Source organism: Macadamia integrifolia, chromosome 14 (assembly GCF_013358625.1).
Source record: "Macadamia integrifolia cultivar HAES 741 chromosome 14, SCU_Mint_v3, whole genome shotgun sequence".
Classification (NCBI taxonomy): Eukaryota; Viridiplantae; Streptophyta; class Magnoliopsida; order Proteales; family Proteaceae; genus Macadamia; species Macadamia integrifolia.
This window is the reverse complement of record NC_056570.1, coordinates 31092940-31105682: the sequence shown is the minus strand read 5'-3', so window position 1 is coordinate 31105682 and position 12743 is coordinate 31092940. Positions and strand designations below refer to the sequence as shown.

Genomic DNA, 12743 nt, shown 5'->3' with positions numbered 1-12743 from the left:
TTAGACTTGGAGAATTTTCAAACTTGGAGTAGAAAATGACCATTTTTTCCTATAAAATTTCAAGAGAAAATGTTTTCAAAAATTAGAATTTGATGTTGTGGATTATTGTTGTTTGTCCCCTCAAGTCGGACATTACACTTTGATGCGAGAACTGTGCGAATCGACGTCCGATTCTCTCTTTCATTATATGATCCGGGTCCCTAATTTATGCATATTTTTGTAAAGGTTCCCGATTGAGACTGCAATCATGTCTCACATCATTGGATAGTGCTCGGACTGAGCTTTCTAACGACATATTACACGTCGAATTCCGACAAACGGTTTGAAAGATATGACCCCCGAAAGTTGACTCCAAAGTTTGGTATCAGATTCCATTCCGAGCAACCAAAGCATGCCACATGGCGCCCAAACCCCTTTGTCCAAAAGCAAGGCTTTTTGGACAATTCTCTCTAGTGTTTTAGTCCCACATCGGAAATATGAGAGAATTGTCCCAAGTCCCAAGGCTATAAGAATAGCCCTTCCCCTCTTCCAAAGAGGAGGAAAAAAATTGAGAAAAATTGGAGAGAAGGAATATGGCCCCATGAAGGTTTTTGCTAATTCCCTCTCTCTAAATAAATAATTCCTCCAAGTAAAAATCTTTGAATGTGTAATCCTTCCTTGAGCCGGGAGACTTAGTCCGATTCGGTTCGATTCAGTTCGATTTTGGTCTTGAAGCACAAGGGTTATCTCCCCTTGTTTCTTGATTAAAGCCGGTTTAAGGTATTTTTCTTTTCTATTAGAACTAGTTTATCTAATTTAATAGATTAATTTCTAATTTATTAATATTTGATTTGTTTAGATTAATTATGTTTAATTAGTCTCAATTTGGTTTAATGCGGTTTATCAGATGTAAATTGATTTATTCCGGTCCGATTAAAAATATTCAGGTTTAATTGATTCTTTTAGCTTAGTTAAGTTTAATTGTTTTTTTTACATGTTTACCTTTATTTGGTTTAGTTTTTAAGTTACTTTTGTTCTTTTAATCTGGACCCTCGGATCAGAATTTTTCATATAACCTAATCTTCCTTTTCTTCTTCTTTTCTTTTCTTTTCTTCTTCTTCTTCTTCTCTTCTTTTCTTTTTTCTCCTGCAGCAGCAACCGAGCCCCTCTTTTTTTCTTCTTCTTCTTCTTTTTCTTTCTCTTTTCCTTCCCTGCTACTGTAACTGGCAGCAACTTCTCCTTCTTTTCTTCTTCTTCTTCTTTTCTTCTTCTTCTTCTTCTTCTTCTTCTTCTTCTTCTTCTTTTTCTTTCTCTTTTCCTTCCCTGCTGCTGCAACACCCAACCGGCAGCAACCGAACACTCAACTTCCCCTTTTTTTCTTCTTCTTCTTCTTCTTCTTTTTCTTTCTCTTTTCCTTCCCTGCTACTGTAACTGGCAGCAACTTCTCCTTCTTTTCTTCTTCTTCTTCTTCTTTTTCTTTCTTTTTTCCTTCCCTGCTGCTGCAACCGAACCGCAGCCGCACCTAACCCTCTCCACTCCCTTCTTCTTCCTCTTCTATTCGTCCTAACCGAACTCAAATCTCCCATCTTCATGGCCACCACTGCTGCTCCTCTTCCAAGTTATGCTTTTGAGATCAGAGACGATCCAGCCGACAAAGAGGATTTCGCGGACAGCAAATGTGCTTTCGTAATGGTAGCTCTCTGTCCTTGCCTTGTCATGGTTATTATCCCCCTCATCGTCTTGTCGATCGTTCTCATAGTGAGGTTCATATATTCTGTCACACACCTCTGCACAGTCTCTCAAGTCTGTTTTACAAGAAGCATTGCAAGTTTGAGTTCCATTGTTTTAGATTCTAGGAGTTTCTCTAAGGTTTCAGAGGCAGATCCAAGAACCGAGGAAGACATTGACAATTATGCAATTGGTCATGTCTCTGTTCCCTTCTCCCTTCGTGTACACTGTTATCCTTGTTGTCTTTTTGATAGCTCAAGCGGTGAAGTCACATTTCGTTGGCTACACTTCTCTCTGCTGCCTCCTCACTCTAGTCTGCAACAAATAATGCCAGTTTGAATCATTCCGGGGTTTCAAATGGGAAAATAGAAACAGTTGAAGAAATGGGACAAACTTGGTTTGATGATGATGAAAGCAACAATGAGAGTGGTGAAAGTGTTTGCAAGGTGATTGAAGGTCTATTCGCATCAGATCAAAACAACGAAGCGGTTCTTGATCAAAGTGGGATCGATCTCCACCAGACTTACAGACCAATGCAGTTCTCCTCCTCTTCTGTTCTTCCCTGCCCTTCCTTGCTGCTAAGGCCGAAACCCCATCTCCTTCTCTATCCCTTTTTTTATTTTATTTTCTTTTTCTTGTGTTCATTTTCTTTTGTTTATTCATTTCATTTTTTATTTATTTATTTATTTTTGTAATTCAAATTGTAATATGCTCCCAACCCCTATCATTGTGTGACATTTCTCCCATTTCACTTTTGCCTTTGCCGTGTTTTAATTAATTCGCCGTGTTTCAATTAATATTTTTAGGGGATTCCATATGGAGTCCTAGGGTCACTCTAATCCAGCCCCTTAGGATCGAGGGCTGAAACCGATTGGGTTTTGCTCATTATTTTTTAATCATATGATAACCATGGGGTTTCACTAATTTCTATCAAGTTAGGGTTTTGAATCAGCAAATGAATATATGGGACGTAGTTTAGGGCGTGTTTAGTTTAGGACGGGCGTGGCTGGCCCCTCAAACCGGCTCGTAGCATTAGGTGCGTATTGGGGATTTGGGTTTTCCTACTATCTCCTATCTTTTGTACTCCAACATTCACTTGCATTAGTGTAGTATTAATTTAGATTAATTAAAGTAACTTAGTTAATGTAATTAGTCATTTCAACTGTTGTTTATTTAATTGTGGTTTGTTAATTTAGTTTTTTTAAATCATTGCATTTGATTTCTTCATTCAATTCAATTTATTAAACTTGTGTAATTACCAATCTTTTTCCCTCTAGGGGTTTGTTTATTTTAATCAATCAACTAATTAGTTATTTAATGTAGGATAATTAACTAGATTAATTAGTTAAAAGATTCTCTTCTCATTAGATTAACTAGGGTTTTGAAAAATGTTTAACTCATCTTAGGATTAGCTTAAAGTAGACATAATTAGTCCAATTAGGTTTCATAATTAATTTAATTAAACCTTAGGTTTAGTTTAATCCTCCTATACTAGATTAGGTAGATTAGAAAAAATGCATTCATTTAATGTAATTAGCCCATTTAACTTTTCTAATTTAATTAGGCCCCATTTAATTTAAAAATATTTTTACCAATTAGATTAATTAGGATTGCAATAATTTATTTCACAAATTACTAAGGATTAGGATTAACCATTTTAACTGATTCAATTTAGGATTTCATAAATTCATTAATCATCCATCTAGGTTAGACTCAATTAATCGAATTAGTTTAATTTAGGGTTTCATAAGTTGCTAAACTAATCCTAGGTTTAGGCTTATTTCATTAGCTTAATCTAAGACTCATAATACATTAATTAAATCATTTATGCTTATTTAATTAGTGTAATCATTTCATTATTTGCATCATAACCTAGCTAGCATAATTTAGACATTTGGTTTAGGGTTTTCACATGTCATGCTTAGATACCTAGTTTAGGGTTTTTAGTGACCTAGATTTAGGACTAGTTAGTAGGGTACAAACAAACTTCGGTCAAACAAAAAGAGACCGGCCTTCGGGTCGGGCAGACTGGGTGCCTAACACCTTCCCAGTCTGTCACTTGACACTTGCCCAGAATCTTGGTGCAAACTAGCCTTATCCATCAGAGTCATTAGTCTCTCTCCCTTGATTGGGGGAGACATTTATGGTCCTAGACCCTTTTCTAGGTGGCGACTCCCTTTTACCCATAGCGTGTATCCCCCCCTGGCATTTGACGACCAGGGGATACTATCTCATCTCATTAGGGTTGAACCCTAGAGCGTGTGTACACGCGCTACGTGCAGTATCGCGATCCCGCGGCGGGGGCGGAGGTCCATGGTTCCTACAAACATACAAGGCATACTGCTGCACCAAAGATCAGATCTACAGGAAAATTGATCTCACACTCCACAACTTGCAGTCCCTTTTTCTCCATTGCAAGAATCCTTTGGTATGAGCTTCTCTGTGACAAGCATTTCTTTATCAAAATTTTGTCTGTTCACAATAATGATTAATGACCATATCAACATAAGGTGTAATTGAGTTATCTGCTAGGATTCCATTGCAAATGGCACACTGGGAACTGATGTAGACTTGCTGCCATCTTCTACATAATCAGTCGCGTCTGAGGATTCAACAGAGTTCAGCTGTTGTTCAAACTTGTGGTCTTCGATGCACCCATAGAGAGTTGAGATTGATTTAGAAATATCCCCCTGGAGCATAAATAGTATCAGTATATTTTATGAAAAGTGCCAATATATTGGATACTTCTGTCTTCTTTATATGCCTTTTTTGTTTTACACCAGTCACCACGTTGTTGTCCTCATGTCAGACACTAACCCCCATGTCCATGGCCTTTCTACCTGGTTTGATGAGGTTCTCTATAACCAAGTTATCAGCAACACTGAAATGAATACTTCAGACTTCTTTGTATCTTAAAAGAAAGGTCGAACAATCGTAATACAAGAACAGAATATGAATTTACAAGTTCACCAGTATCAAATATTTGAACAAAATATCAATATCAAAGTTATCAACAATACAGATGAAAACTTCCGACTTCTTTATGTTTTTTCAAAGAAAGTCCCAACAATCTAAAAACAAGAACAGAATATGAATTTACAAGTTCCCCATTATCAAATGTTTGAACAGAATATCAATACCACAAACCCCAGCCAGAACCTCTGTTCCGCTCGCTAATGACTAAAAATTAACTCTCATTACCTACCCCCAAAAAATGAAATAAAAGTAAAACCATTGGTATTAACTAAGAAAAGGATTCTCAAGCATATGTTTATTATAAAAGATGTAAATAATCTTTAAATCTTGCCAGATGATTTCCAATTTCCAAAGCTTGGGAGAAGATTTCATCCTCTTTTTGAGAAAAGCGTGCATGCTCCTCCTGTGCAAGGATACAATCAATGAAATAACAAAAATAATTTGTGTAATTTAAGCAACACAATTAATACATTAAATCCGAAAGTAAGATTCGTCAGAGTAACCACTTTACCAAGAAGCAATCCAGTTCCGGTCTCTCAAGCTGGCTTACTTTGAACCTATTCTTTTCCCCTTGATCAGTGGGCTCCTTTCCCCCCGCAACTGAAAAACAGAATTCCAAACCAAATTTGAACAAACAAAGATTTCCCTTCAAAAAAACTTCTGTTTAACCTTCAGAATTTTGATCTCTACAGCTTCAGATCTACAAGTTATCAGACTGTTTTCTTTGTTGTCATTGTAAAGGAATTCCGCTTCTGGCTAAAAGTGATGCAAGCTCAATTTTCTAAAAGAAATTGCAATGTGCAAATTAAAGCAAGACACATCAACCCTAGAGCTACACTTAAGGAAATTGAACATATGACTTAACGCTATTTTACCTTGTCAAATTGAACTACAGTGGCCGCAGTTTGTGGAGTTTCTCCGGTTTTTATCGCTATTCGGTTCATCAGAGTGAGCATTTTAATCAGAGTAACATGAATTTGTACATTGTCTACATCAATGGTCTGAGGAACAAATTTCTTCCCCCTCGAAGATGTTCGGGAAATGAGATACTGGTAGATGGATAAAGTTGAGGCTATCAAGCTCCCAGCTCTTCAATCGAGTATTTCTTTGTCTGAAGCAAAAGCTCTACTTCTTCTTCTTCTTCGTCGAACCAGAATTAGCAAATGAGGGAGAAACAGAGAAACCATAGACCATTTACAGGTTACCGCTAGATCGCTTTAAATAGTGTTGTTGATTCCCAATTTCCTACTAATTGCGCTGTGTGCGCACGACACTCCCCTTCTATTGCTTTCCCGCCTCCGCGTAGGAACACGAGAAACGTGAGTCCGATTCGAAATTTTGCTTCTACATGCTTAAAATGAAACCGTCATAAGGCCAACTTAGGGATCTTGGGCGTCTATGGCTCCGTACAACGCCAACACAGGGGTGGAGCTGTGGAAGAAAAGCATCTCAAGGATCAGGGTTCGTTGAAATGACAAGTTTGCCTTCATTTCTTCGTACGTTTTCCTTTTTGTCGTTTCAGTTAAAAAAATTTAGTTACTTTAAATCTGTAACCGCTGTGAAACTGTATAAGGAAGTTACTCGACAATGGACATCCATGCATGATTAGTTCCCTGCCAAGTGTACAGCATAAGGTGTTCTACGTGTAAGGGAGGGACACGTTTGAAGTAACCTACACGTGTCTTATGAACAGATGCAAGGTGGCAAGAACAATAATGTGCCTCTGCGCTTTCTCTTTAAAATCATGGAGTTCATCCCCATCCTCCGCTGAGTCTCTCGATTATATCCTCATCTCTACATCTCTACGTTATACTACAGATAGGTTTCTCTGTGTGTTCATTGTTGAAGGCTAGAAGCTTTCCGTGATCTCTCAAGATGGATTCACAACTGGCACCCGCTCATCAACACACTCACGAAGAAGACCCGCAAAGCACAACTCTCCCTGCCGGTAAGAAAGCACCGTCCTCAGATGATACTAGTGTTTGTTGAGTTCTAACTCATTTCTTCGTTAATTTGTTGCAGTTATTGAAGGAGAAGATGAACATCATGAGAAGAATTCAATTTTAAAGAAGGTGAAGGCCAAGGCAAAGAAGTTAAAGGACACTCTCGGTATTAAGAAGCAAGGCCACGGACACGATCACGATCATGATCCAGAGGTAGAAGAAGACGATGGTGAAGAAGAATTTGAACAAGCCCCGAGTATTTATGGTATTATCCCTTTGTGATCTAAAAAGTCTATGATTGAGAAGAAATAAGGTAAGAGTAATACTCACTCTCATTACTCACTCTGTCGAGAACGATTCTCACTCGGATTTTCAGTGCACAAAACAATAGCGACTCGGATCGTCCTGTCCCCGCATGAGAACAAATTGGAGCAATCCGGGGCTAATTTGGGTCCTAAGCCGCAGTTGCGACCGTTGGAGAAAGATCCTCAGGCACCGAAGGACGGGTTTGAGGAATCTGATCCTGGAAATTATCAGACCAAAGCTACTGATCCTACAAGCACAGGTAATTCAAAAACATTAATGTAGAAGAATAACCAATATAACAAATTTTACTGAATTTTGATCATGGAATGGAAGTAATGATCCCTCTGCTAATGTGAATTGCAGGTGGGAAAGAAGCGGGGGTCACCACCTTGGTCAGTTCGTTCGGAAAGATGGGAATTTCCAATGAATCAGGTGAACATAAACCATGGTCATCCACCGAAAGTCACGGTCAGTTGCCCTCAAATTTACCTCCCATTAAAACCCATATCACCGGGGAAAATTCCCAAGTGATCCCGGAAAGCTTCAACGCCGACGAACCGGACAGTCATTCACGGACCAGTAAAGTCGAGGAACAACCAAACCAGAGTAGCTATACCGAGAAGATTTCTGCGGCTACGTCCACAATTGCAGAGAAAGCAGCATCTGCTAAAAACGTAGTCACTTCAAAGCTTGGTTATGGGGGAAACGATGACGCGGCAGAAGGCGGTAACGCTAGTAAATCAGCCACAGTAGGTGAATATGGCCGTAAGGTAGCTTCCACGGTGACCGAGAAATTAGCCCCGGTGTACGAGAAAGTTGCTGAGGCTGGAAGTGCGGTGGTGTCAAAGATGCAGGGGACGGGGACGGGGATGGGGACAGGGACAGGGATGGCGACGGAGAACAGGGATGTTGGAGGAACTGATAAGGGGGGATCAATGAAGGAATACGTAGCGGAGAATCTGACGCCGAGTGATGAAGATAAAGCGCTCTCTGAGGTTATATCGGAGGCATTGCATACGCACAACGGGGAGGAGCCACAGAAGGTGTCGCAGCCGCAGGGGAAAGTAACAGAGTCTGCTGAGGTAGCTAGGCGATTGGGATCTGTTGACGATGGTAACACGCCGGAGGGAATGACCTTAGGCAACGAGGTTGGTAAGGGCATGGTGGATAGTTTCAAAGGAGCGGTTACGTCTTGGTTTGGGAAGAATGGGGAGCGACAACCACCACCACAACACAACACATCGCAGGCGTTACATGGCTTCTCTCATGGTAATGTTCATGGTCATCGATGAGATAAACTTGTTAGACTTTTTGGTCTACATACAATTCAGGCCCCTTCTGGATCAGACGATGATTTCCAAGTATTTTTATTATTTTTTTGTTGAGGTGCAGGTGGCGGCGACGGCGACGAGGTAGTCGAACGGAAGCTTAATGAGTTCAGCAACTGATGTGCAGGTTGATGCTCTGCAGGAGATAATGAATGGGTTTATTTAGCTGCAATTGCACAGCGTCTTCCGGTAGAGACGCTGTCTTAGTGTTTTAATTCAAATTACTTGAGGGAATTTGTTTCCTTCCTCCCCATGTTTCTTACTTCGTTTTGTCGTGAGCTTTTTTTTGTGTTTATTTGTGTGTGTGTGTGTTTTTTTTTTAAATTCCTCTGGGTTGAATATTGTAATCGTAATGTTAACAGGAAAAAGAATAAATAAATACAATACGATTTTTAAATATTCTGAATGAAATACTTCTGAATCTTTTGGCTGAAGAAAATATCAAACCCCTCACTACCCTGATGTACTCTCATTTTTCCTGGGGATGGCGAGGGGTTTGTTCTGTCTTATATAGAACAACAGGAAAAAAAAAAAAAATTTGCTATTGTAAATGGAATAATTCATATTCCCTTTTAGGATTCACAATTATAAATTTTTGATTTTTTTTTCTTGAATCATGATCGGAAAATCAAGTTTTATGATTCGATTCGTCTCTGGTGATAATCTCCGGTGATTTCCTTTACTTAGAGATAAAGAAAATTATTTTAGCAGAAGTGTGAAAATCTATTATTTAAATTGTATATAAAAAAAAAATTATTATTCAAATCTTTAGTATTCTCATATTTATCACTTGTGTTTATTATTTAGCCAGAATGTTATTACTTATTTTTACTAAGAAATTAAAAGAAACTTCCAAAAGAAAGGATCCTATGATCTTGAATCATGAACAAGTGAAACTAATATATGAAATCATGTTAGGTTTAATTTCTGTTATTTTGTTCGATTATTCGTCACTGCATATTTATAATAGACACCGTGATCAGTTGGATCTTTGATTAATTAATATAGATCTTTTTTTTTTTTTTTTTTTTTTTTTAAATTGGTTTTCATAGAATGTGATATATAATATATATATCATTTTTTTTTTAAACTTATGTTGTATATGTTATAAATTCGGTATTCATCTAAAATAGATTTGAGATAAGGTTGGAGGGGTCAAATTAAATTGATTGGCCTTGACCATGTGGGGTGACACCACATGTGGCAGAGAATCCAGATTCCCTAATTATGCCCACTCCCTCTTTGAACTGTCGCCAACTAGCTTTCTCACCGTGATAATCCTCAACTAGCTTTCTCACGGTGATAAGCTCCAACAATACTACCTTGTTGCTCTTCTAATCCATCCATTTGTATAGTTTTTGATATAGCCAAATCATACGGCTCAGTAGGGTGAGGACACACATCGCCCACCGAGACACGTGTCACCCGCCAGGTAGGGAGTACGAAGACTCTATCACGCTCTGTCACGTCGTTTGCATGAGGGGAATATTCCCCACAAGGTGGACCCCAGAAGGCAAGAGGAAATCCTAGCCCCGAAGAAGCATATAAGGAGGCCAAGAGGAAGGGAAGAGGTAAGCTCTGATATCCTCACCATTACTCCCTTATTGAACTGTGCGGCCGACCCTGACTTGAGCGTCGGAGGACTAACCCCGGACAAAGTTCCGGGCCTCCGTCGTCTGTGTTTGTGTAGGTTCAACTAGTGGGGTTTTTTGGCAGCAACAGATTGGCGCCGTCCGTGGGAACGACGGTAATGGTGGGGAGAACCTACAACCGCAAGAGGACGAGAGCGGCGTCCAACATGGACATGGGGGAAGAACCTTTAGGGGGGCTTCCTCCCTCGGCGGAGATAGGACGAGAAAGGGGCAATGACGACCGGGAAGTATCCATAAGGTACCCGCGCTCAGGCGGATATTCAGTACGCGAAGGTAGTGATCCTCCACCCTCTCCCGAAGCGCAAGAATACGTGACGAGGGAGCAATTCGAAGCCCTCCAGAACAAGTATGACCGGATGGTCGAGACGATGAGGGAGGTCTCCAAAGCTGTCTCTCAGAGGACCGGCGGAGCACCGCCCGGCCCCCACATCCAACCTGAGAGGGCTCGAGACGAGGATCGGAGCAGTACAGGGTCTATAAGATCTGGTCATAACCTTCGAAACCGAGCAGTGAGGGAAAGTCCCTCACCCCGAGGTAGGACGCAGCGTGCCGCCAGAGATCCAGATGGGGATCGGCGCCGAGGAGACAATGAGAGGTATGAGGACTCGGGGTTGAGGCGGATGGTCCTAGAACTGAAAGACGAGATCAAAAAGGTGGTAGAAGATCAGACGGGAACCCACGAGCCAGACCTAACTAATGACACGGCTCTAGCTGATGAGGTCATGAGGGATCCGCTCCCGATCGGCTTTCGCCTACCCAAGTATGACACTTATGACGGGTTTGGGGACCCCGTCGATCATCTGGAAGGCTTCAAGGTCGCCATGCAGTTCCATCGAGTCTCGGAAAATATTATGTGTCGCGCCCTACCATTAACATTCAGAGGAGCAGCAAGGCTATGGTACAACCGTTTGCCGACGAAGTCGATCCACAGCTTCAGCGAACTAGGCTACTTCTTCGTGAAGGGATTCTCCAGTAGCCAATCCCTTCAAAAGACCACGTTGAACTTGACCAACATCAAGCAACATGAAGGAGAATCACTGCGAAACTACATTAAGCGCTTCCAACAAGAGAAGGTCACGATCAGAGGTCTGGACCCGAAAGAGGAGTTCACAGCCCTGCTGGGAGGCGTCAAGGATAAGGAGCTGAAAAGGTCTTTCGCGAAGCGTACACCGAGGAACCTGGCCGAGTTGAGAGCTCGGTGCGATAAGTACATCCAGATGGAAGAAACCCTTCAAGCCGATGGAGCAGAACCAAGCCTTGTACAAGAGTAGCAAGCACACTCGCATTTTGCAATTTTTGCTCTTACGCACTTTTAAGTTGTAATTCCTCATCCTAAACCCTGGAGGATCTTATTCATGGAAATTATGAAAGCTGGTTTACGGCAATTAAGAACTCTCCTGTTTGGTGACCTTTACTTTGCCAAATGAATACAGACGAAGGTCCTTACCTCGGACGGTGCTCAGGCTAAGGCCGAGCCGAACTGACCGAAGGTCCTTACCTCAGACGGTGCTCAGGCTAAGGCCGAGCCGAACTGACCAAAGGTCCTTTCCTCGGTCGGGGGCTCAAGCTAAGGCCGAGCCGAACTGACCGAAGGTCCTTGCCTCGGATGGGGAGTTCGGCCAAAGCCGAACAAACCTGACCGAAGGTCTTTATCTCGGTTGGGAGTTCGGCCAAAGCCGAATGGACCTGACCGAAGGTCCTCACCATGGTCGGGGGTCGGCCAAAGCCGAACGGACTTGACCGAAGGTCCTCACCTCGGTTGGGAGTTCGGCCAAAGCCGAACGGACCAGACCGAAGGTCCTCACCTCGGTTGGGAGTTCGGCCAAAGCTGAACGGACCTGACCGAAGGTCCTCACCTTGGTCGGGGGTCGGCCAAAGCTGAACGGACCCGACCGAAGGTCCTTACCTCGGACGATGCTCAGGCTAATGCCGAGCCGAACTGACCGAAGGTCCTTGCCTCGGTCGGAGGCTCAAGCTAAGGCCGAGCCGAACTGACCGAAGGTCCTTTCCTCGGTCGGGGGCTCAAGCTAAGGCCGAGCCGAACTGACGTAAGGTCCTTACCTCGGATGGGGAGTTCGGCCAAAGCCGAAGAGACCTGACCGAAGGTCTTTACCTCAGTTGGGAGTTCGGCCAAAGCCGAACGGACTTGACCGAAGGTCCTCACCTTGGTCGGGGGTCGGCCAAAGCCGAACAGACTTGACCGAAGGTCCTCACCTCGGTTGGGAGTTCGGCAAAAGCCGAATGGACCGGACCGAAGGTCCTCACCTAGGTTGGGAGTTCGGCCAAAGCCAAACGGACCTGACCGAAGGTCCTCACCTTGGTCGGGGGTCGGCCAAAGCTGAACGGACCCGACCGAAGGTCCTTACCTCGGACGGTGCTCAGGCTAAGGCCGAGCCGAACTGACCGAAGGTCCTTGCCTCGGTTGGGGGCTCAGGCTAAGGCCGAGCCGAACTGACCAAAGGTCCTTGCCTCGGTCGGGGGCTCAGGCTAAGGCCGAGCCGAACTGACCGAAGGTCCTTACCTCGGACGGTGCTCAGGCTAAGGCCGAGCTGAACTGACCGAAAGTCCTTTCCTCGGTTGGGGGCTCAAGCTAAGGCCGAGCCGAACTGACGTAAGGTCCTTGCCTCGGATGGGGAGTTCGGCCAAAGCCGAAGAGACCTGACCGAAGGTCTTTACCTCGGTTGGGAGTTCGGCCAAAGCCGAACGGACTTGACAGAAGGTCCTCACCTTGGTCGGGGGTCGGCCAAAGCCGAACGGACTTGACCGAAGGTCCTCACCTCGGTTGGGAGTTCGGAAAAAGCCGAACGGACCAGACCGAAGGTCCTCACCTA

General features: G+C 42.9%; 1 protein-coding gene, 1 long non-coding RNA gene and 1 pseudogene across 3 annotated transcripts; 1 reads left to right on the top strand and 2 right to left on the bottom strand.

Annotated features, from left to right (window-relative positions):
* Positions 1-4536, bottom strand: part of LOC122060833 — a 9169-nt pseudogene extending 4633 nt beyond the window's left edge.
* LOC122061931 (low-temperature-induced 65 kDa protein-like) lies at positions 711-8657 on the top strand. Of its 2 annotated transcripts, none has more exons than XM_042625511.1 (6): positions 711-759; positions 6532-6631; positions 6706-6891; positions 7003-7191; positions 7296-8201; positions 8325-8657. In XM_042625511.1, the coding sequence occupies exons 2-6, from the start codon at positions 6559-6561 to the stop codon at positions 8378-8380; spliced, it is 1410 nt and encodes a 469-aa protein (XP_042481445.1). In that variant the 5' UTR covers positions 711-759; positions 6532-6558; the 3' UTR covers positions 8381-8657. The 2 variants fall into 2 exon arrangements, with proteins under 2 accessions (XP_042481445.1, XP_042481444.1); XM_042625510.1 differs by having other exon boundaries at positions 6377-6631.
* On the bottom strand, positions 4587-5947 carry LOC122061932. Its single transcript, XR_006134754.1, has 3 exons — positions 5559-5947; positions 5195-5283; positions 4587-5086 (listed from the first exon to the last, which is right to left on the bottom strand). It is a non-coding gene; the product is annotated as an uncharacterized LOC122061932 (long non-coding RNA).
* Positions 8658-12743: the final 4086 nt, after the last annotated feature.

Bases quoted from the DNA above. Each gene is read 5' to 3' on its own strand.
- LOC122061931 (XM_042625511.1), top strand. From the start codon at position 6,559: ATGGATTCACAACTGGCACCCGCTCATCAACACACTCACGAAGAAGAC. The intron at 7,192-7,295 runs GTAATTCAAAAA...TGTGAATTGCAG, and splicing joins TACTGATCCTACAAGCACAG to GTGGGAAAGAAGCGGGGGTC. The intron at 8,202-8,324 runs GTAATGTTCATG...GTTGAGGTGCAG, and splicing joins GTTACATGGCTTCTCTCATG to GTGGCGGCGACGGCGACGAG.